General features: G+C 45.0%; 2 protein-coding genes across 2 annotated transcripts; one reads left to right on the top strand and one right to left on the bottom strand.

Annotated features, from left to right (window-relative positions):
• Positions 1–1,366: 1,366 nt before the first annotated feature.
• Positions 1,367–9,844, top strand: PRDX4 (peroxiredoxin 4). Its single transcript, XM_084268228.1, has 7 exons — positions 1,367–1,625; positions 3,847–3,964; positions 4,976–5,092; positions 5,677–5,799; positions 6,412–6,542; positions 8,087–8,121; positions 9,719–9,844. The coding sequence occupies exons 1-7, from the start codon at positions 1,382–1,384 to the stop codon at positions 9,767–9,769; spliced, it is 819 nt and encodes a 272-aa protein (XP_084124354.1). The 5' UTR covers positions 1,367–1,381; the 3' UTR covers positions 9,770–9,844.
• Positions 9,845–14,234: 4,390 nt separating this feature from the next.
• Positions 14,235–25,221, bottom strand: ACOT9 (acyl-CoA thioesterase 9; the record flags this gene model as incomplete). The annotated part of the gene is made up of 12 exons (XM_084268394.1): positions 25,052–25,221; positions 24,908–24,945; positions 22,757–22,840; positions 22,064–22,167; positions 20,935–21,008; positions 18,819–18,886; positions 17,770–17,881; positions 16,284–16,374; positions 15,745–15,830; positions 14,873–14,960; positions 14,541–14,691; positions 14,235–14,293 (listed from the first exon to the last, which is right to left on the bottom strand). The coding sequence occupies exons 1-12, from the start codon at positions 25,204–25,206 to the stop codon at positions 14,235–14,237; spliced, it is 1,110 nt and encodes a 369-aa protein (XP_084124520.1). The 5' UTR covers positions 25,207–25,221.

Below are 25,221 nucleotides of genomic sequence, written 5' to 3'. Positions count from 1 at the left end.
AAATAGGTATGCCTAGCATCACTTAGTTTGACCGGGCATTATGCTGCAGAGCCTTACATGGTGTTGTCACAGCCTACTGACTGTCTTCAAAATCTTGTTTGCTATTAAATGCACTGCTGAATTACCTTCTAGCTATGCTTACTTCTGACAAATATTTAACTACTTTATGATATGAACCAGTCCACTCAGCACTGAACAAATGACAAGGCAAACCGGTTCCAGGCAAACTGGAACCAAGACATCTGGGCTGCAAAGATGACCAGAAGGCTGGAGCACTTGTCCTGGGAAGACAGGCTGACTGAGAGAGTTGGGCTTGTTCAGCCTGGAGAAGAGGAGGCTCCAGGGAGCCTTTAGAGCATCCGTCCAGTCCATAAAGGAGGGCCACAAAAAAGTTGGAGAGGGACTGTTTACAAAGTGATGGGACAAGGGGTAATGGCTTTAAATCAAAAGAGGGTAGATAAAAGAGGGTAGATTTGTATTAGGTATTAGGAAGAAATCCTTCCCTGTGAGGGTGGTGGGGTTCTTGCACAGGTTGCCCAGAGAAGCTGTGGCTGCCCCCTCCCTGGCAGTGTCCAAGGCCAGGTTGGATGGGGTTTTGGGTGACCTGGTGTGGTAGAGGGTGTCCCTGCCCATGGCAGGGGGTTGGGACTATTTGGGCTTTGAGGTCCCTTCCAACCCAAACCAGTCTGGGATTCAGTGATTCTACGAATTAAAAGACACACAGTAGTCTCTTTTCTGTTTAACCGCACTCTCAAGGCAGCCACCGTGTGCACTACACGGGGCTCGCTCAGGAATTGCTGCCCAGGTGGCAACAAATCACGATTTCTGGCCTTTCTAGCTTTTTTCACCGTCTGCGTATTCATAAGGCCAGGAGGTACGAGCGGCCCTAGGCAAAGACTGGTGTGACCGCGAGTGATGAAATGGCCACAGAACCCAGGCGGCCACAGAGAGGAGCGATACCGGGCGGGAAATCTCGCCTATCAGCAGCGCGTTTCCTTCTGCTACCACACGCGGAATCCCTCTCCACCTCCACATGGCTTCTGCTTTTGTCTAGACATGTCCGTAATTTACCGGGGCTTAGAAAGGGCACAGGCTGAGAGCGGCCGGCACATGAGGCGGCGGCCCCGCCGGCACTGCCCGGGTCTCCACCGAAAGGCCTGGGGTGCGGCGGAGCCGGACAGGGCGGCAGCGCGGCGGCCTCCGCGCCCCCGTCTCGCCTCACGGAGCCGCCGCGGGGCGACGAGAGGGGCCGCGCCTGGAGCGGAACCCCGGGGGGACTGGCCGTGCGGATGGAAGCGTGTGCGAGCGGACGGGCCAAGCTCCTCCCCGCCACCGCCCCTCCGCTGCCGCGCCGCGGGGACGTGCACAGGCTCGGCGGGCCATGGAGGCGACTCGGCGGCGGCTGCGGGCGGGCGGCGGGTGGCGGGCCCGGCGCTGCGTGCTGCCGCTGCTGGTGCTGCTGGCGGCGGCGCTGGGAGGGGATGCGACAGACACGGAGGAACCGCGCCCGGGGCGGCAGCGCGGGGACGAGCAGTGCCACTACTACGCGGGGGGGCAGGTCTACCCCGGGGAGGCGGCTCGTGTGCCCGTCTCCGACCACTCGCTGCACCTCAGCCAGGCCAAGAGTAGGTGCCGGGCGGGGCTGGGGGCTGCCGAGGGAGCGCAGGGGCGGCGGGCGGGTAGGAGAGGCCCCTGGGCGGGAGGGAGGGGGTGCCGTTGGGGCACCCCTTTGTCGCGCTGCTACTGAAGGGCGGCCCGGAGCGGGAGGGGGAGGCTCCCGCAATGCACCTCCACTCGCTCCGCGGTGCGGGGGGAGCTGGGTCCACGCGTGGGGCCGTTAACGGACGCGGGGAGTGAGGGGGGGGAGGGGGGCGGCGGGCAGCGCCACGTCAGGCCGAGCGCCTGGGCCCTCCGCGGCGGGCGGGCTTGCGGCCCTCCCCCCCCGTACCTCCCTGCCGGGATCCCGCCGCTCTGCCCCGTCGGGGAGCGCTGAACACCCTGCGCGCTCGGTGATGAGACGTGCTGACCGGTCACCTCCCGTAGCGCCCACCGGGTGATGCCGGGCTTGGTCCGTCGCTTGCCTCCCCTTGTGCTGTGAATTCTTCATGGCAGACCTAGGTGCAAGCGAGAACAGAACAAGACATGTGCAACCGAATTGGTTTGGGGTTTCCTCCCTTTGTAATGTGAGTTGTTACCGCGTTTTAGCCCGGTTTTTTTAACCCAGAAGTGTCACCTTCATTTAACAATGGCTAAAGGTGCCACATCTGTCATTTAACTTCTCTTCCTTCTCCCCAGTAATCTGAAGGGCAGCTGGGGAGGATGTTTTGCTGCAAAGAGATTAGATTAGTGCTGTCGCCTTTTTGTGAGGAGTAGGATGGAAGCTCGACGTCACTTGAAGTTGAATGCTTGCTCTCAATTGAAAACAGTCCCATACTTACAAAAACTCAGTTAATAAATCAAAAAAAAAAAAAAATCTGGAGCTTGAAATGTGGCCAGAAAGAATTCATAGAATCATAGAGTGTGTTAGGTTGGAAGGGACCTTTAGAGGTCATCTAGTCCAACCCCCATGCAGTAAGCAGGGACATCTTCACTAGATCAGGTCGCTCAGAGCCCCATCCAGCCTGACCTTGAATGTCTTCAGGGATGGGGCCTCCACTACCTCTCTGGGCAACCTGTTCCAGTGATCCACCACCCTCATATTGAAGATTTTTTTACTAATACCAAACCTAAATCTTCCCTTTTCTAGTTTAAAACCATGACCCCTCCTCCTACTGCTGCATGCCCTCGTGAACAGTTCTTCCCCAGCTTTCTTATAGGCACCTTTCAGGTGCTGGAAGGCCGCTATAACGTCCCTCTGGGGCATTCATTCTATTCTCCAAGCTGAACAAGCCCAACTCTCTCAGCCTAAATTTGCAGCCAAAATTCCCCTAAATTCTGGTGAAAATTTGAGACAAGAAGATCATTTCTTAAAAAAAACATAAACTGAAATCACCAGTCATGCCTACTGACTCTCTGTTCACATAGTACCACATCCCTTGTGGGCTGTATCAGGCAAACCCAAAGCAGGCTGCCAGCCCACACAGGGGCACCGTCTGGTAATCTGGGGTATTTTTTTGCGGTCCTTGTTGTAAATGACTCAATAACTATTCACATTACTGTGAAAAGAGTACCCAGAAGAGCAGTTTTTAATATTTCAATTTCTGATAGGCAAAGTAAATACATTTAGTGCGTTTTAACTGGAAATTTTTTTTAAACACAACAGTCTACAAGTTACAGTTTGCTTAGGAGTTGTAAGGTACTAAACACGCGCTGCAGTTTTGGGCACTGGCCCCTACCCGTGTTGTAGCGTGTACCTTTTGTGGACTTAAACTCCAGGTAGCAGTGTGAATTGGAACCAATCTTAACGCTTCTGATTCCCAACAGCTATTTGTAACGAAGTGGTGAGGGTTCCTGAAAACCTGTGAAGCCTCTCCTTCAGGCCTGGCCGATCTTCAGCCGTGAGCTGAGCGCTACGCACACGTGGTTTCTTCAGTGTGCCCAGATACGGTTTGTGTGGCCTTGGTTCTCAGAGATTCACAGGGCTCACGTAGCAGCACACATCGGCCAAATTATTTACTTTCCATGTGTACTGAAGCCTTTGTTTCTTCATCGCTCTGTAACCCCTGCCAGCAGCCAACTTTTTAAAGGGGTAAGAAAGCTTCCTTCTCTAACTGTGTGCAGGAGGTGGTTTCTCAGGCGACAGGGAGCACGGTTGGCCTTGTGCACAGGCGAGGTAACGAACGAACAGCTTTGTTTGAACACGTGCCTCGTGTTCTGACTTTCGATTGAACGTTCTTTGTTTTTCAGTCTCCAAGCCAGCACCTTACTGGGAAGGAACAGCAGTCATTAATGGAGAGTTTAAAGAGCTGAAGTTAACAGATTATGAAGGAAAATATCTCGTCTTCTTCTTCTATCCTCTTGACTTGTAAGTAAGACCACTGTAGTCATACTGAGTGCAGCTACACTGGACTCAAGTTTCATTAGTATTTCTCTTTTTTTGGAGGTCTTGGGTTTTTGGGTTGGTAAGGGTTTGGGGGAGAAGAAAGGAGCAACAGAAGAAGGCATATTCTTTGCATTTGTGTTTTCATTGTGCGTTGGCAAAATTGCAGCACATTCTTTGTTCTTATAAGCACATCCACTGATTTGTGTCTCCACACACAGTAAAGAAAAACCCCTTCCAGTCTGTAGCAGTGTTTATGTTCTGTACCATGCTGTAAATGGCTGCTGTAAACAGAAGACAGCATCCCTGCTACATTTTTCAGACCCTAAGCAGGGCATTAAGAGATGGCATTTTCCCTTCAAGTTCTTCCCAGAACATTCGAGGAACATGTAACATTGTCCTCCTTTATCCAGAATGTGGTGACTTCACTGCTTGAGTGAAAACACCTCAGCTTTCTACCAGACAGTCCCATTCTTTTCCACAAAATGAAGAAAAAGAGGACAGAGATGCGTAACTACCTTAAGGTTAGAAAGGAAACAATGTGGCTCTTGGCCCTTAACTTTGAGGCCCTGGAAATTGTGATCTTTACCACTCTGTTTCTTCTGTAGTGGAAGAAGTTCAAGTCAAAATAGTTAAAATTTGCAGACATGCACAGTAACAAGAAATTGTAGTGTGTTCCTCTGAAAAAAATTTGGCGTATTGTGCTTAAATTCAGCCACTTAATATTCATAAAGTCTAACAGAAAGTCACTGTAAAAACACTTGTGTCCAGATTGTAAAATAACTGCAGGCTTATAATCTTCATTTGTAACTAAGCTAGAGTCTGATGCTGGAAGACTTATGAGCATTTTGGTTTAATACTTGAAGAAGCAATTAAAAAAACCCCCAAAAATAAATAAAAGCTGAAATTGTTTATGATGAAGCCATTTTAAATTAAACAGACAATTTACCAGATGTCTTATCAAATTCTGACCGTGTCTTGTTTTAAATCATCCAGTACCTTTGTATGTCCCACTGAGATAATCGCCTTCAGCGACAGGATTGAAGAATTCAGAGCAATAAACACCGAAGTTGTGGCATGTTCTGTGGACTCCAAGTTCACTCATTTAGCCTGGTATGTATCTTACCCTTGCCTTTCACTAAAAATTACCGGTGGGTTGATCTTAGCTGAAAAGCCATATCCCTGGATTTGTAGCCCTTGTAGGTGTATGATAACGTGTAAAGGTGTGATGCTTTTGATACAAATGTTTAAAGTACTTCCCAGTAGTAAAAATTCTTAACCCTAGAGTGCAAAAGTACCTTATTACCTTTGAAGCTTGTTAAATATGTACTGCTTGAAAAATAACGTGTCTCAGTCAAAAAAGACAAATACTTGAAATACAAAAGACGAAAAGAGAGAAGGATATAAGTATCTCTAAACACGTTACACCATCCCAGTTCACGAGGACATTAGTGTAAAGTGAAGATGAGTGATAAGAAAGAGGTCACTATTAATAGATGTGGCCAAACCCTGCAGAAGTTCTGCTGAACACTTTGCTCGAACCATAAATAGTATTTATCTCCCTTGTGTGCAGAACAAAGAGAAAGCCACTTGTGCTAAATCCTCCTGTCTGTATTGCTCAGGTTTGTTGCTTTTAACTTTGTGTAGGGAATAGAAGTCTGTATGAGAAGTACATCTGTATCTTATTTCTTTCAAAGGATTAATACTCCTCGAAAACAAGGGGGACTCGGACCTATGAAGATTCCGCTTCTTTCAGATTTGACACACCAAATTTCAAAGGATTACGGTGTATATCTGGAAGATCAAGGCCACACACTTAGGTATTTCACTTGGATACAGTTCATTTTGTTCTGCTAGAGTAGTACTTCCTGATTTGTATCTAAAGAAGCATTTAAAATTTTTGAGAGCAGTTTTTCCTTGAGGACTCATGCTGAGAGACAAAATATGTATTGAAGAACACAAAAAATTAGCCATAATAAGTCAGAGCAGGGTGGAGAATAATACCCTATCTAAGAGCAGCCATCAGCAGATACCTAGGGCTGGGCAGACACACAGAATACCCCGGATTTACCGTTACTCAGGGACATCCCAAGTCCAAGTGGAGTCAAGACTGAGGGTAACTAATGCCTCAAGAGGTCTATCTTTCATAAACTTGATTAGTTGCTTTTGCTGATCCCTGTAGGGTCACAGCATTTGCAGCTTTCTGTGGCAGGGCCTGCCAAAGCTTAGGTTTATGTTCTGCAAAGAACCATATGCTCACATGATCTGATACCCCAGGTAAAGAATAGCAGCTTAGTAGTATCCTAAGGTGGTGGGTATTGCATGGTGTTTGCAGGCATCGGATTCTTCCCACCCGACAGATGTAAAATAGTGTGTAAACACCAGACAGTAATTTGTTCTGTTTCCTAACACACAGTAAAATGTTTCCACAGAGGCCTTTTCATTATCGATGACAAGAGAATCCTGCGACAGATCACGATGAATGACCTTCCGGTCGGCAGATCCGTGGACGAAACACTTCGTTTAGTACAAGCATTCCAGTACACAGACAAGCACGGAGAAGGTGCTCTTTTCAGTGCTTTCATGTTGGAGAAGTTGCTCTTTTCAGTGCTTTCATGTTGAAGATCGTTTTACTTAGACTGGGAGCTCAATTTGTAACTTTTTGGAAGGAAGGTACTCTGTGAAGAGAGGCTGAAGGAACTGGGCTTGTTCAGCCTGGAGAAGAGAAGGCTGCGGGGGGACCTCATTGCAGCCTTCCAGTGCCTGAAGAGAGCATATAAACAGGAGGGGAATGAGCTTTTTAAAAGGGTAGATAATGGCAGGACAAGAGGGGATGGATTGAAGCTAAAGGAAGGAAGGTTTGGATTAGATACTAGGGGGAAGTTCTTTACAGAGAAAGTGGTGAGGTGCTGGAACAGGCTGCCCAGAGAGGTGGTGGATGCCCTGTCCCTGGAGGTGTTCAAGGCCAGGTTGGATGGGGCCCTGGGCAACCTTGTGCAGATCCAGGCCTGGAGGTTGGTGGCCCTGCCTGTGGCAGGGGGTTGGAACTCTATGAGCCTTGGGGTGCCTTCCAACCCAGACCATTCTATGATTCTGTGATACTCAGTAGCACTAGACATTAGTCTCGCGCAGTGGATGTGGTTTGATTGCCCAGCTACAAGATTCTGTGGTCATGGTACCTCCATAGGTTGTTTCTAGCATAGTAATTCACGTTTTGCTTCACATCCATGAGAATGCAGCAGATAAAGTGTCCCTTAGACTGAGTGTGAGGGCATTCTGTACCATCTGTCCCAAGCACAAAGCTGTACAAAACTCGTGCCCATGAACAATCAGACCAAGTATTTCAGTGCATTTTGGTGTTATGAAAATAATTGAGATGCCAACCATCCTGGAGGCCTCCAGGCCTGGAGGTTGGTGTCCCTGCCTGTGGCAGGGGGGTTGGAACTCTGTGATCCTTGGGGTCCGTTCCAACCCAGACCATTCTATGGTTCATAGAACAGGAAAAAAACATTCTCCACAATTCCCAATTTCATTTGTGATGTTTTGCCTAATGTGTTTTAAAGCAGTGTAACGTCCTACCTCACTGGGCTAAAGCCTCAGAGGGAGAGCTCTGAGTGGGTAAGAGCTGCGCCCCACCCCAGAATGTGTAACTACAGGTTGTCACAGGGCTCCCAGCCACGCTGCCTGTTAACTGCACACCATAACCCCTTCACTGCTGAGTATGGCGTCAAGTGAAATCGCTCACTCTCTTGGGGAACCTTTGAACTGGTCTCCCTGCTAACAAATTTCCCCTAGCATTGGTTTTAAAGACAGAAAGGTAGGTCTCTGTGTAGCCACCTGGATTTTATCGGGAAACTATTGTTTCTACTAGAATAGGTGTTTGTTCTCAGATACTGCTTGGCCAGTACTTTGTCTAGGAGGGCATGAGCATTAAACCAAGGCATAGACATCCATCCAGCTAAATGCCTCCATGTATTTAATAGTTGCTGATGTTTGCATGCAGTAGTAGTGTGCTGGTTTGCTTCAAGTTCAGAAAGAGAATATTAAGTGCACAGAAATAAATGTGTAAAAATACTTTTATTAACATTGTCCTTTTTTTCCTTCCAGTTTGCCCTGCTGGTTGGAAACCTGGCAGTGAAACAGTAAGTCACTGTTTGTATTTCAATGCATGTACTACTGGAAAACACTGAGCTATCATTGCCACTAAAGCCAAATCCACAATCTCTGCAGCTTTCAATGAAATGATGTGAGTAAACTCACATTATTCTAGTTACAGCTTTTGGGTTGCTACTGATTTCCTTAGGAGCTCCTTTCCCTCACACTGGACATACTCCAGTTCTTTCAAATTCCCTGTGTATGAACAAAACTCCTGAGCAACAGTGAGTTTGTGATCGAGAACTTTGTTCCTGGTGTAACACCTGATGAGAGGAAGTTGGAAGCTCTCAAGCCTGTCCTATCTTCTCAGCTGTGTGTCAGTATAAAGTCTTGCCTCTGTTGAGTCTGACTGTGGATCCCGGGCACTACCCAAAAAAAAAGAAACATGCAAGTTCCCAGGCAGCTGCAGTGCCTGGCAGAGCCCGAGTGCCACTGTCAGAACTCCAGCAGAGAGCACTGCTTGACCGTGCAACAGCTCTTCCTCCTTCGTTACTACTCGCCCACACGTGACCACCAGCAGAAGAGCCGGGGTTCAGATAAACGCCCCTCGAACTTGTTTGTGTTCTCTGGGCTTGCATCCAGCCTCGGCAGAGGGCTGAGGTGCCTTGTTCAGATGAGCTCACTGTCATGTATTTGAGCTTGCTTCTGGACTATCTGGTGGTGACAGAGTGTCATTGTTTAAGAGCCATCTCAGAAAAAAGGAGCTCCCAGCAGCCACTAAACGGAGGAGTGAGGATTGCAGTGGATAGTAAAAACAGTGGAATGCCAAAGCGTGTTTCTTTGCTGGATGTGAAGACTTCCCAGGGTGATATAAGATGAGGTGTCACCTATTCCAAGCTCACAGAAGAGCGTCTTAGTGAGGGAGGCTGGATATTAAAACTGTGAAAGGAATGAGGGCTGGCTGGCCTCACAGACGTATTTTGGCACTGAAGAGTTCTGCCCTCCATAACCACGCATTACCTAAATAGTACAACATTAACCTACTTTCTAAAAAGCATTCTTACAGTGCTGAGATTAACAGCTCCAATGCTGCCAGTTTAAAAATCTACACCAATACACAAGCTTTACCAATTACACCAATACACAACTCTTTCTCTTCTGTGCAAAAGATGCAGGTAATTTAAATAGCAAAGTAGTTCAAAAAGACTTTACTGAAGATGTTGCCATGCCTTCTAAATGTGTTTGATTTAATTAGATCAAACCAGAGGAAGCCATGAGAGTGTGGTGGCCAAGGGAAGAGCTGTAAGTAGATTCTAAGATTCTTGATTACAGACATTAATTTATTAAAATACATTGGTTTTGGGGTGAGCAACATAGATGTATGTGCTCCCAACTGTCAAAATTCTTCCTTTGGTAGCCTGCACTCTCTCTCTTCCCCCCGTTAGTTAAATCTTTCTGCAACAGCTGGTAGGCATCTTTAGAGGTAAATAGTAACCTATAATCAAGACAACCAATAAAGTACTCCTCGATACTCCTTGTGGGTTGGCTTTAGCATTGAGTTATGAAATGCTGTGTTCTTCTGGTCTTACAGCTTGTGTTTGCAGGGGGTTTTAGACTAACATTTTCCTTTTCTTTCTTGCACAGATAATTCCAGATCCAGCTGGAAAACTGAAGTATTTTGATAAACTAAACTGAAGTTTGCTTCTGTTGAATTCCATCGGTCACACTCGACTTCCAATTTTTGCCAATAAAATTTCATTAATTTTGTTACTTTCTTGAGTTTGACTCATACTTAACTGCAGTGGAGCACTAAAGGTCCTGCTGCTTAAGCAGGAGCCTGACCTGTGTGAAGCACAGGTACTTCGTTAGGTACCAGAGAGTATTCTCATGAAACAGGTTTTCCCTGTAAGCCCTGTCCAGATGCTTGGTCTTCCCAAAATGCCCTTCTCTTAGCATCTCTGCCTCATGACTCTGGCTATTGATCGGTTACTTAATTTCTGCACAAATCTTGTCCACTTGGTCACATTGTAGGAGCTACTAGTAGGCAACCACTCAGTTATGGTACATATTAGTCTGTAGTCCAGAGACAAGAGCCATTAACCTGAAGGCCAGAAATAAGTTACCGTTGCTAAATTAAATTTCCAGTCTATCCAAAGCTGGGAAACATTTTAAAACTACAAAGAACATGCCCTGTGCTACCTAATTGGTACAGCTGCCGTGGGAAGAACACAGCAGTGCCCATCCCTGTGATTCAGGAGCTGAGCTGGTCAGTTTTTCCATGCTGGTAAGATCAATTCCATTTCACAAGGTCTGAATTTTTTCCCTGACCCCACACTGTCACCAGACATCCACAGGGTCAGCACAGGGTCCTTAACCGGGGCTCTGAGGCTGAGGAGTACCTGTGGGCTTTCCCAAGAGGAGTGCCAGTGCGTCCAGTGATCACCAGAAACTTGCTCCTCACGTACATTGGTATCTTCTGTCAAGGGAAACAAATGCCTCCATGCAAGGTGCATGTCATGTTGTGTGCACTGGAGAGCCCTTTCCTAAGAATGTCTTGTCTTACCATCATAGAAGCATCAAGGGTGGATTCAAGACCATCAAAGTCCAACCATCAGCACTACACCACCGTAACCTCTAAACCATCTCTTGAAGTGCCACGTCTACCCATTTTTTTGATTCCACCACCACTCCTTCAGTGAAGAAATCTTTCCTAAAATCCAGTCTTTCTTCTCCCTCTTTTTAACATGGTGTCCCAGAGGCTGTGCAGGTGGTAAACCAACACCTGAAGTGAAGTTCAGCCCCAGAGAAGGCTTCCTCCTAGTTCCAATCTAGCACCACTCCATTACTACTCTTGGTTGGATCCCACACTTGTGAGAAGTTGCTTACCCTTCCCCCACCAGACCATACATTTCCCTTCCCTACACACAGACCCCTCATGACAGTGCTGCAGGGCCACACCAGCAGCTGCGTTTTCCTGTTCCCTGGTTTCTCCAGACCTCAGTGAGTACTGGGCAGCTCCCCAGACGAGTTGCCACAGGTGGAAAGCAGAGGCTTGACCTCTGCTTTAGCTCCGATGCCAGCAACGCCTAGCACATGCCTAGGGCAGAGTAAGCACAACTCCACCAAGCCCCAGCTTCCCAGTCCCTGCAAGGCCTGGGGAAAGGAGCAGCTCCTCATCCCATCTGGGGTGGTTAACAGAGGCCTGGTGGGACCAAAGCCAAACGCCAAAGGCTGGTCCCTATGCTGCTCCAGCCCATGGGGATCTCAAAGAGCAGAGACAGCACACAGAGAGGCAGTCACTTGCATTACTAGGATGTAAATCAGCTCCATGCGTTTTACCTGGGATTTTATTTACAGCCTTCAACAAGCCTGGAGCACCAAAAACATCAATACACAGAATGTTCAACTAACTCTGTTGAGGAATGCAGGCACAGCTACCACACAGATACACATAACCAGCCCGAGGCACAAAACAAGCCCAACGCTCGAGCCTGCCTAAGAAATAGCAGCACCAGGTGGTCATGAAGCTGCAATCTAAACTCAGCATTAGATACAATGGTAAAATGTTTTCATTCTGAAGGTGAGATCTGAGAAGAATTTCATCTCACACAAGGAGGTATACAGCCTCCTGCATAAATGATACCCTTGAACACAGATACCTGTTACCAGAAAGGGTAACAACTTAAGAGTTACCTTCTTGGAGTAAAAAACACATAAGCACATATTCTGTGGCCTTCTGTTTATTACTGTATATGTATTTCATATATCTTTTACATATGTATGTATATAGACACATTCTGTTTGCCTGTACATAGATTTCTTTAACTACTGTGATTGTGGTACATTAGCACAAACTCTGAAAACATACTAACTCTTCTAAGCATCTCCATTTGCAGGATTCATCTTCTTCCCTGTCACCAGAGTTTCTGAAGTCATGCCTTGCTCCCTACTCTACTGCCTCTCTCTCTCCTCTTCAATCCCCTCCAAAAGGCTGAATTTGGAAGATTATAAATTCACGTTTAAATACAGCTGAAAAGGCAGTAGAGGAAGAAGTTGGTACCCCCTGAACTTAGAAACGTTATACAGACGTGACCCAGGTAGAACCTCCAGGTCAATGGCAAAACCCTGCAGGTAGTCAGCAGTAACACACAGCTCTGAAACAGCTCCCAACACACCCTGCCTTCAGGCTTAGTCTTTAGAGCCAACAGTGACCCATGCAGCAAGGGGAGAAGCTGGGATAGAACTGCAGCTCTTTCTTTGCGTAGTAAATCAAGTATAGGCAGCTTCCAGAGTTTTACAGAGGAGAAAAACAGAAGATACAATATATATTCATAGTGTCATAACCATTAAAGAAGAAGATTATACCCTCAAGCAGCTGAGTCAGCACTGGAGTGTGGCTGAAGAGAGAAACTATGTCAGCACCGAGGAGCTTCCTACTGGTGCAGCACATTGATCTGATCCCACCCCGGTGCCCCCACCGGACAGCCAGCAAGTGGGGAAGCACGGGCAGCCAAGCCTCAGGGCGAATGGCAAGGCTGATGTAGAACGTGGGGGTTATCACAGTGCTCGCTCTCCTCACACGGACCACAAGCAGCTGGCAGGAGCCACGACCATCAGGCCACCCTAGCACCAAAGCACGCTGGTCCTGCTGGTGAATTTCTCAAACCTTCTCACTCAGAAATACAAGTTCAACCTGTTGCTTTATTTTATCAACCTGTTTCACACATCTGTGCCAGCCCACATTGTTTCTCCTTGCTGTTTCCTGAAGATTTTAAACCTGGCAGGGAAGCCAGAGTCTGTTCTTGTGTACTGAAAGACATCATATTTCACCCATTTAACCTGCAACTGAGCCCAACTACTCCTCTTCAGGTATCTTCATCAGACAGGGTATCAGTCCTAATTTGAAGGTACCAGAGGTCCAATTTTGATGCTGGTGACTAATCACCTTCCTTACTTCAGGATGTTGGACTTCATGGGCCAGACAATTTTAGTAATCTCCAGGATCTCCACTACATCAGAAGCACGTCAGTATCACATACCTTGTCCCTGCTGCCGTGGTGTCCCCTCTGTGGTGGGGAATGACTCTGTCCTCCACAGGCAAAGCTGACAACCGTGAAGGCTGTGCAATGCTCACTGCAGTCTACCAAGGAACCAAACAAATAATCCATCTGAGGAGGCTGTCCTCTACCTGAACCTCACCTGAGTGGGATGAACTTAGGAGCTGCTCAACAGAGATTCTCCGGACCCCTAACTCCAGCATCAAACACAACCGTTACCATCTGAGCAGCATTTCACCTTTACTGCTCCCAAGCCCTAACCACCCAAAACATTCTGCTCTATGATGCCATTTCCCAGTCCCACCCAATCTCACCAATCAGATCCCTGCTCTACAGGCCAAGAGAAATAGTTCATTAAGGAACTCACAATTATATATACTTTTTTTTTTTTTTTTTAAAGAAGTTGGAAGAGGCTGGCACGGACTGGCTGTACACAAGAAGAGACCATCTGGCTACCTCGTTTCATCACAAAAATCAGTCTCCTTCCAAGGGAACATGAAACTCACCAAAACAGAAGCTGCGACAACCCTGCAAAAGCCCAGCAGAGGGGAAACACCTGCTTTACGCTGTGCTCACACCAGTAGCTTCTGAGCTTAAGCTGCAGCCCAGATGCATGCATCCTTGTTCAAAAAACAGAGACAGACCTAAACCTAATTTACACAAGGCAGCACGTCATACAGCTTCGCCTGCACGTATTTACTCATTGCACACGTTCTTCTGATACAGCTTCTATCCCTTATCAAGAAAGCAAAAAGGAGAGCTACTAAGGGAAAGAAGGCAGGTGGTGACAAGACAGCGAAGGTCTGATGAGATCTCTGAGAGCAAAGAGCAGCTATCTGAAGCTTAAGATTGTATTTTTTCAGCCTTTTTTCCTAGCACTGGCTTGTAAAAGTAGATTTCAACAAATTTTAGCAGCAGAGAATAAAAAACCCAAATATATGCAAATACATAAATAGAACTAAAAGTCATTTGTGTTGTGGGGTTGGGGTTTGATTTAGGGTGCTTTTTTCAGTGTTGCAAGCACCTGTTTGTCAGCCATCCCTGGTGACAGCTCTTTCCAAGACAGCATGCTGCTACGCTGCTGGTGCGGCATTCGACGTGCATCAGATTTCTTTCATGGTGGCAGCAAAGTGTCGCTTCCCGTCTAAATACAGCATGGATTCTGAAATAGGGTGGAGAAGAGAGAGAACTGCATTAGTAACTTACTGCTACAGCAGCTGCACAGAGTGGTAAGTTTAAGAAGCAACCCACACTGTCACCAAAGCACAAGCTAAACATGGTTTGCCATGAAATCCTGCTGGCTTGTTCAAATGCCAACGGTTCACCGAGTAAAATGACAGATGTCCCAACAGAAAGCAAGCTGCCTTGTCCACAGAGCTGTGATGGCAATGCACTGATTGGATACTTGCCTCCGTAAGTTTTGGGGACAACCCGTGGGACCTCGTTTTCCGATACAAATGTAAAGTGGAAGATGTTGGTTGTCTGGTGCTCCCTGGTATCTGCATCATAAACTTCGCTGTGTACTCGAACCTGGATGTAGTTTTTTTCTGTGTAACAGACCTGTGCAGATAAGATAAAGAGTTACAGTTCATAACGTCTCACTGGCACTGAAAAACGGTGACAGGCTTCACTGTTCAACAAGACACGTCACACGCTCCCGTAACGCACTGTTCAGCACCAGCCATTAACAGTGGCTGCAGCAAAGGTAACTTCTCCTTTTCAAACAGAAATCCACTCCTACCTGTCCAGAAAGCAGTAATAAGGATCCAACCTCGACTGGCCTCTGAAACATGATATCGTCAACGGATACGATGAAAGGTCTGGAACCCCTGTGCAAGGAGAAGAAATTTCTTCTCAAGAACAACAGGAGTACTTGGAGAAATTGTACGTGTTTCATTGTCAGCACTTTCATGAAGGGTTACTAGAAATCAGATCTCTCCCTCAAACACAGGAAGTGCTAAAGCATTAGGTCATCACCCAAAACAAAAGTAACTGCAGGGAAACCTCTCACACATTAACATGCACACGCTCTAAGGACACATTATTGCATCGTTATTGTATCTTATGACTTACACTCGCTAGGCAGTCTTGATGCCATCACTGCTTGGACGTCAGCTTTCCAAGCACTGACACAAAATGTTTCACTTTGTATCAGTATTAAACTTAGGCATCCATCTTTGCTGGGTGATGACCTTGCTCACGCTTTCTGAGCACAAGCAGTTACTAGACACAGTTCAGAAACCACTCCTCTCGCGTACGGAACGAGAAGACACGTTTGTCTGACAGAATGCCTATTTTACATGGGTAGAAAGAAAACGTCTCTTCAAAGCCAACCTGAGTAGCTTGGTAGATAAAAGAAGAGAGAAAAAGGATGTATCTTCAATCTTCACACGCTTACTTGCTTAAAAAACAAGCTCCAAGATGCAGATCTCTTGGTAAATATAAACAGATGCTCTAAATAGAACAGTGCTGTGCACTAACAGTGCAAGATTCCACTAGACACCCAGGTCCTCTCTGCTCAGACCATCATTTGGATGGTTAGCTTAGCTTCCTGACCTCTGCATACACACACAGTGCTCTGGGCTACATAAATTCTGTGGGTCTGCAACTCACCCATAGCTGCAGGCAGTTGCCCATCCCAGCTCAAACGCCTTTCTCATGAGAAACCCCCCAAAGATCCTGTTGAAGATGTTCCGCTCCTGTATGGAGAAACGGGAATCAAACTGTTACATCACACACATTCTTCTCAAAGCGTTGTGCCACACTCCAGTTCACAGGGTTTAACAGAGCTCCCAGTGTCTGAATGTATCAACAGCACTGAGATACATATGCAGGAGTCCAAAAGGCCAAGGCAACTGCACTTCACAGGTGCTTATCTGATGCACTTGGCAAGGCAAGATAAAAACTCAAAACTGGGTCAGGAACCAGAACCCAAACTTACACACTGCTGTGTGTGTAGTCTGGTAAAAAAACAAAGTAAGTAAAAATCTTCTATTTTGCAGTGGCAATCAGTACAGAAGTACAAAAACGGCAAAAGAAACTAAGCTTTAAATACATCACAAAGACTGCAGGACTGAAAGAAAATAATGGACTGACTGATCTTACAAGACAATTCATAAGTTTCTGTAATTCATTAGGATTTTTCAAAATACCTGAGGATGGCAAATCTGTAGGCCTTTCAGCTTTGCATCTTCCATCCACACTGAATTGGGCGGTAATTTCCGACTCCGGAAACTTACTGTCCTTGGGAAGAGACAATAATGTTTTTATAGCCCACATCAGCAGAATTCAGCAAGCCAAAAATGCACAAAAAGCAAATGCAGACACATGCTAAAAATAAAAAAACCCACCCCACCAAAAAACCCCAAATTCCAAGAGCTGGGTCACTAAGTGCTGTTCCATCTGACCTCAAAGCCTTATCTGCAGCAATACTGTGATTTGTTCCTGCAGGAAGCCTACACTCCTGAGCTCTCTTCTACTCACGTTCAAGCTTATGTGAATGAACAAGCTTGAGAAGGGCACATGAAAGAAAGGATGAATCACAGCTACAAAGCACACACTTTGTCAGAGAACTCTTGCTCTGTTTTTTAAGTCATAATGGGAATTAAAAGCACCTATTGAGCTAAGAGAGTAATTCAGCATAAAACATGCAGATGGCTTGGTTTTCAAATCCAGACAGAATGCATATAAAAAGCTTCTGCTAATGTTAAGGTAAAGCACACCTCACTTGGGTAACAGTTTTGAAAATAACAATTGTATAATGCTTGCAAGTTATCTGCAAATACACCATTGCACTACTGTCATTAGGCACTGTTCTATCACTGTCAGCACTAGATGGTTTCACAAGTGTGTTTCACAAGGTTTCAAGTATAACAGAAGGGCGCCAACCAACAGTCTCTCTCAAATAACGTTGCCCAGTATTACATTTAAAGCACATTGCAATATGGCCAATTCCCACCCTCACAGGTTTTTTTCCTAGATACTGCAGCAGAAAAATCTTAGGTTGTCAAGTCACACCGCTGCAAAGCCATTCCATTCCCTTACCGGGTTAAACATCACCAACCTATCTCCTCAAGATTATCCCTAGCAGCTTGCTCAGCTTTTTGTACTGACACCTTTACTGCAGCTAATGCTCTTGAATGGCAGAGTCTCTTAAGAGGCACCGACATCACGTTAAATTTGGCACTTGGGTTTCAAATAAAATGCCCCAGAGTTTAAATCGCAAAACAGGAAAACAAGCTGTGTGCCTCTATTCCAGACTGCCCTCTTACAGAATCACAGAATCATAGGGGTTGGAAGGGACCTCCAGAGATCATTGAGTCCAAACTCCCTGCCAGAGCAGCTCCCTAGGACAGGTCACTCAGATAGGCGTCCAGACAGGTCTTGAATATCTCCAGAGAGGGAGACTCCACAGCCTCTCTGGGCAGCCTGTCCCAGGGCTCTGTCACCCTCACTGTGAAAAAGTTCTTCCACATGTTGGTGCAGAACTTCCTGTGCTCCAACTTGCAGCCATTGCCCCTTGTCCTGTCCCCACAGACCACTGAAAAGGGGCTGGCCATTTTCCCCTGCATCCCATACTTAAGATATTTATAAACATTAAGTTTATAAAAAGTTCTCCTCCAACCCTCCCCTTCTTGCCTCGTGTCCAAAGTATTTAGGAATATGTCATGAATGATGTTTCTTTCTTCTGCAGTGGGAGCCATCTTCAGTAAGGAGGCAGTGCTGAAATCGATCCTCTTCAGCTTGTTGGCTAAACATTTTTTAAAAAAAAGAAATTATATTAGTGTTCAGAGAAAAAGATAAAATTGGCTTGGCTCTGGAGATGTTAACCCGGAATCAGCTGTCTCTTTCCTTTTTTACTTTCTCCCTGCTAAGTTAAAAGCTGTAACTCCACAGTCCCATAGATTCAAACAGAAATTTGCCTTTTAGAATTGACTGCACTGAATTACAAGTAAGGCTTAAGTTTGCTGTCACCTCACCAATGTGATGAGGAGCCTTGATACATATAAATACCCACCCACCCCTTCTACAGAAATCTTTATGTACTCCCCTCAAAGAACAGAAACAAGTAACAGACAAGAAACCCTGCAGAACAATCTTTTCCTGGTTTTGCCACTGGTGCAAGAAGACAAATTTATGGTACAGCTTATTACCACAGGCCATGACGACTGAAATTAACCCTGCAAAGATCTTCTGTTCCATTTATTCCGTCTTTAATGTTTCTCTACTGCTCTGCTTTAAAATGCCAGCTTGAAATAAAAGAAGACAGAGCTACACCCTCATTCTTCTGCTCTCCCCCCTGTCCTTTGCGGAGTTTCTTTCCAAAAGGAACATGGGAAATCAGGCAGGCAAGGAGCTGTGATACACCCAGCAGACCCACCGTGGGGGCAATCCATCGGCCACACCTTTAGGAAAGCCTGTGCTGCGCTCAGATCTGAAGTGGGGCGAGCATCTTGGAAGCACAAAGGTCTAGAGGGGCGCATGACAGGAGTACCCTGTCTGTCAGTTCAGCTAAAGCGTTCCCATGAACACGATAGCAGGCTTTTAAACTCTTACACTATGAAACAGGATGAAACATTTCAAACTAGGAGCATTTCTAAGCAGCAGAACTTCTGAAGCCTACTTCCTTCCAGCTACTAAATTGAACCTGAAGCAGATGTGCATTACTACCAGGAAGCATGACATACATTCCCCTTGCTTGAAGATTTCTTCTTCCTCAGGGGTCTCAGGAACGAGTGGATTAACAAATGCTGGTCTAGGGACAGGAACGTTTTTTAAAGTTACAAACAATGTGAGAATTTGCCCTGAGAAAACACTGTAACTATCCCATGTTTGCTTATACACACATTACAAGATGAAAAGACAGAGACTTCAGGTTATGTGGGAGCTGCCAAGAGAATATCATACCAGCTTTAACCCTGAAGAGATGGTTAAGTGATCCGACCCTTATCCAGTATAACTGAGGGAGAGTCAGAGCCACAGATGGATGGCTCACAGAGCTGAAACTGCACCCACAGATCATAATGCCGACTGCTCAAGCAGAAAGCTGCTTAGAAACTCAGCAAATAAAGACATGATGGTCTCAGATTGTCTAAAAGAGATACACAAGACTTGAACGGTGCCATTCCTGCTCCTGGGATAGAAAGAGCACAGTGCTATAGACAGCAAGTGTTCTTATAATCTACGTGTTCCCAGGACAGGCTTATCAACTGCCAAAAGCTGTTTACCACACGTACTACTTATCAAAGAAGATATGAGGCTGCCTGTTTACTTTACTACACGAATACATTTACTCTAACCTAATTATGTAACATTTAATTATTTCTTTCAATGAGGTAAGGCAAATGCTTACCTTCAAGAGCCACTCTACCCCATAATTACCCAGTAATATTTTTCCAATTGCTATTTTTCCAATTACTATTTTTGCTGAACAGTTCACCTCTACCCCAAACCTCTACTTGGGCTGGTGACAAGAGGCATGCAGAAAGGACCTTTTCACTTGGAACAGACTCTTCTCTCCTGATGGGCTAAAGCTCTGGATTTTGGAGACACACCAGCTCCTTCTCCACCTCAGAGTTCATTCTCCCTCTCCTCGGCTCAGGACACATCTACATCAGCTCCTCTGCCTGCCCAAGCCCCAAGCTGCCAAGATGTGACTTTGCTATAGTCCAAAAGTCACACAAACCCATGTTTCTGTAGCACTACAACCAACCTAACACACCCTGTACCTCTCCAAAAGGTTTTTACCTCACACAGAATAAATACTCTGCTCCTATGGACAAAATGTTTCCCAATCACCAGCTGGCTTGAACAACAGCCACTGAAGTTTTTATCTATCTGCACAAGTCCATGGAGTCTTGTCCTTAGCCAATCTGCTAGTGCAGAATTACATCAGGTTTGAGGTAATGCTTTTGCAAAATAAGAATCATAAATATGAGTATATATGTATACACATATACATTTAAATGCATGCTAAAGGGTTCTACACATATAAATCTGAAGGAAACCAACCTAATAGCTACTTATAGTATTGTCAGGACTAAATAATCATGTCAAGCAAAATCCCCTCATTAAATATATCCCTCTTCATTCAGTACAGGTAATTCTTTAAACTAGTTAGAAACAAAACTGTTTATTACTTTTGCAGGCTGTACAAGAAAGAGGCAAGAAATACAACCATGTTTTTCTAGTGCTAGAAACACATAACCCAAAGCTGAAGCTGAGCATCCTGTTATTTTAATAACTAAACAGTTGCAAAGAGTGAAATGAGAAAAGTAATGTTAATTTTGGTTTTAATTTTTAATTCAATTTTAATTTACTTTTTCAGAACACTCATCAGTTCCACATTACTTAACCAAGTTTTAGGCTGTGTTCTTCTGATGACACCTACCGTGTCTATTAGGAAATTAATAACATTAATTCAAGAGCTATTTAACCACTGAGATTTAACATCATTTTTTTTTAGGGTGAGAAAGCAATTCATTCTGACAAGTAGTGTAGAACACAGGTGGGATTCTAGCCAACTCATTCATTTCTATGTTCACCAGAACAGAGGGAAAACTGCTAAAGAAAGGGTAAGATCCCAAGGCTACCAGCAGTCCAGTCCCCCCTATCAACTGACCGCTGAAATCAAGGCTGTGAAGCCTGCCCCAGCAAAGTAACACTTGCAAGCAGAGCAGACCCACTACGTGATTTATCTATCACCTGCCCTGCACAGTTTCTACACGTACACCGCGAGCTGCCACGTTCACTGCCTGTACCACAGCAGGAGTCTGAAGACCGTTTTCCTGTCGTACAAATTACCGTTTATTTTCCGGATCCCGGGCCACCATGACAAAGGTTGCATCCAACACGGGGCTGTAGTCGCCATCATGTAGCTGAGAGAGACAGGAAACCAGTGTATTCTTGAACAATAGAACTGTACAGGTGCTTAGCAAGCTATTCATTTAACATCAACTATGTGACCCCACTGTTAATGTCGTTCCCTTTGGCTTTCTGTCATCCCTTCCAAGATCTCTCGAACCGGTGGCACAAATTTAAACCCTGGTTTTGGGAATTCTGCATTGTAAACACTAAGCAGGGAATGCTTATTAGCTGGGAGTTTCATCTGGGGGGCGGGAGGAAATCAACACAGGCATTGTAAAAGGAACCACTTGCCCTCTATTCTGAGAAAGGCCAAAACCAAATTATTGCTGATGGCAGCACCAGGGATATTCCACATCGGAGAAACACAGAATCACAGATTCAGAGACATCACTTAAGGAGACAAAAACGAATCAAAGAACTGTCTATCTGAATTGCAGCCACTAACACCACTTCGGTGTCCATAGCATACCCGTCACTCTAACTAATTAAATTACTCAGTTAACTAATCAACTGACAGTAAATATACCATAGAAATGTTAAGTGTTTTTTAATTGAGTTATTAAAATTCCATCTGCTCCTGCACAGTGTAGCCTGGTGACACCCTTCATTTAATTTACTTTCCATTATTAAGTATTTAATACTTATTGCAATAATTACACCACGCAGTGGGTAAGATGAACACAAGAGGTACAGTTGAATACTGAATCTGAATACCAACAGTAAAAGTTACACATCTATAAAATGCAGTTTTTCAAAAGCAGGGAGAAACTTCTCTGTGACAATGCTGAGCCACCCACTTTCACTGTAGGAGTACTGTGTTCCCATTTAATTACAAAATGCTGGTTAAGAGAAATGTCTGTCTCCACAGAAAGATTAGCAACAGAGTATCTTGCTGCACCTAGAATACTGGAAGTCAATCTTGGTCTTGAAACACTTGGGCTGTTTCAAGTCCTTCAAAACCAGTTATTCTAAAAAACACAATTTAGACTGCTAATGTCATCACCCAGAACTCACCCCGAAGCACCTCATGACTGTGGTAGGATGGAGAGAAGTCATGGGAACTAACCTGCAGCATGTGCATCTTCACTTCCATTGAGGTCTTTCCAACCCAAGAAACATTGCCAGTGAATTTGATGTCGCAGTCTGGATATATAATCTTCTTGCACAAATCTACAAGACAAACATTAGAGGTTACTGGAGACATCTAATATTAGAAAGAATAGATGTCTAAAGCATTTTTCAGTTCTGAAAGTAGCAACACACACACACAGACAACCCAGAAAAGGCAACTACTCCAAGGGACCACGCTGCTAGCCTGCAGTTTCTGTCTCACCAGCCTTTCCGAGCCAGAAGAGGAGGAGGAAATCAGCACACAAGTGGCAGACAGATGGCAGACCCACAGAAGTCCTCTGCAGAACATGTGACACAAAAAAGGTCCAGCTCCACCAGAACAAACACTGGTCAGTAACGAAGCTAAGAAACACATGTGCCAAATTAAAACTAAGCACAGAAGTATAAAAAGCATGAAAGTCATATTTTGAAAGGAAATAAGAAATGCTGAAAAGCATCTATAAACCCCTCTTCCCTCTCCCTTCGACAAAACCCACAGCAATCAGAGTTCAAAGTCAAAAGAAGACAAAGCGAACTGAACAGGAGAGGGAAGAAGGTTTATAGGAGTACCAATGATGGGAAGGCAGTAGCTGCTGAAAGACTGAGACAAACAGATGAAGCCATTTCCCCTGATCAAATTGCCACTTACTGATTTTATCCACCAGAGCCGTGACTATTGATAAGGGAGACCTTGGCTGCATTTCCTGCTTGGTGTGGGTGTAGCAAATAAGAACTGTGGAGAGACCAAAGATGGGAGTCAGCTCTCTGTTTTCCTACACTTTAACAAAAACTTCAGTGGAGCAGATCAAAGCCTTTGTGAGGCATAAGAAGCACCCACAAAACTACAGTATTGTACTGCAGGAGTGCACACAACTTCCCCATTTTCATGTATGTAACTCACAGGGTTCTTATAAAGAAAACAGTGATTCAGTAGCTGTCTCAGCTATATGCATGTTTACTTACTACAAAGGGAAAGTTAGCTGAGCGCTTTAAATCAACCCACAGTTCCTCTACTTCCAATCCCACTTACTCTGTTCCCTTTAGCCCTGCAGCCCATGGCCTCAGAGCCTTCCTACCTCCTATTTTGATTCCACGCGGGTTGTCCAAGGATACACACTATCTGGAGACTTATTTTCAAATACTGATCCCTTTAAAGAGGTGCAGATTAGATAAACTGTGCCTTACAGGCATAAAAGCATAGTCAGAGATATTTATCACACTGCAATTACTACTGGCCAAACCACTATTTAAATTAATTAGCGCTGCTCACAAGAGTTCATCCAAGTAAACAGACTCCTCAGCGCAATACAAGGCTGCCAAGATTGTTTCTCTAGAACTCAGATGATTTGCACTCAACACAGACGTCCATGAACAAAGTTTTGCACTTAATGAGATAAGAGAGAAAGGAGATCTCTGTCCTTCCAGGTTATACTGCCTTCTTTCCCTAAATGTACTGCAGTCACAATTCTAAACACTGCTATGCCTACCAACTCCAGCCATCAATATGATCAGTAAGGTCTGGATGGGGCAAAGACCAAAAACCTGGAGGTCAAGCTGACCTTTCTGTGGTGCATTTGCTGAGGTCACAGAATATACTGAGGGGAGGATGAAGTGGTACCATTTCCTGTGAAAACTGCTGACCACCATACTCAATATTGTGCCACAGGGGCAGAATCTCGATTAACTCAGAGCAGCACAACCCCAGTGGAAGTGACTGACGCCCAGTATGACTGCAAACAAGGCAAAGACATTCTGGGCTGCAACAGGAAAACAGCAAGATCTTCAGATTTCCAGGGAAAATAAGCAAAGCACAGGTGGAAAAACAGGCTCATCCCAGTGGACGGTAGACAACAGTTTTGAGTCTCCCTTTCTAATTCAGGATAGGTACCAAGGTTGCTATCTCCTACATTTCAGAAAGAAATAGGAATCCTCTAGCTATTTTGTCCATCTTTGATAGATATGTCAATTCTCTGCCTTACTCAATTTTGCCCATCTGGACCTACAGAAAACTCCTTTTCTGCCTCTTCCCCCCAAACCCAGATTTCTCTTCAGAACTTCCTCTGAATTATTTTTTGTCAAAAACCTCCACCAAAATGCTCCCAACCAGCTACAGAACTTTGACAACGAAAGAAGTCAACTGGTGGTATTTTAAGAGACAAGCATCACCAAGTTATATTAACCCAGCACTTATTTTAGCTACAAAAGTTGAAGACTTTAAACTTTTAAAGACCATGAATAAATGAAAATGAGAAAAAAATTAAGAAAGCTGACTCATGGAACAAGTGAGTTGCTTCTACCCTTAACATCAATTAGGAAACAGAACCCAAGAATCTATACCAAGTGCTTTTCATTTGTTCTCAATGGACACACTCTTCTCTTTCCATCTTATTCTCTCTTCTCCCCAAAGGGAAGATAAAAATATTTGCCCCTCGCTATCAGTTGGGGTCTGTGTGCTGTTTTGTGGGGTTTATTTAAGAGAAAAATAGTACATTTTAATTCGAAATAGCACACTCCACAGATTTTCTCCGATGTAATACTCAATGCAGACTCAATAAGTTGGGATCATTTCTTTGTAAATTATTCTTGTAGCTGATCCTTTCCAAACTTGGCTGAAGCTGAGCAATTTTCCTTCTGCCTGTCCTTTATCATCCTTTCAGTATCAGTACCTTTCTTTTTTTCCCTTCCTTTTCAAGAAGGCACACTGAAGGGATTCCTTCTCTAAGGTCACACTGTAACTGCACTCAACAGTACTCAAACTCTGCATTACCCGTGCATTCTTTACAAAAGCATGGATACATACCTCCTAAACTGTCAAGATCTTCAAGTATCCTTCCAAATCTGTAAGATACAGCATGGAGAGGGTTGACAATTAGCTACCTACCTCTACATCTACGGTAAATGAAGTTAACACTTTCCTGTACGTGTAAGACAGTTGCTTTGTTACCTTACACTGTTGTGAACATTCAGATACTTCTCTCTTATTTCAGGTTGACTTCCTAAAGGCAGAATAACTTCCAAGTAGCTATCTTTCATTCTCCTAGGAGGGAGATCTTCCTGCTTCTTAGCCAGTAAGGTATGAAGTGCTTTTCTTTCTTGCATTGCTTGTACGTGATC

Source organism: Gallinula chloropus (assembly GCF_964237585.1).
Source record: "Gallinula chloropus genome assembly, chromosome: 1".
Taxonomy (NCBI): domain Eukaryota; kingdom Metazoa; phylum Chordata; class Aves; order Gruiformes; family Rallidae; genus Gallinula; species Gallinula chloropus.
Note: the sequence above shows the minus strand (reverse complement) of the source record. Positions and strands in the feature narration are given on the sequence as shown.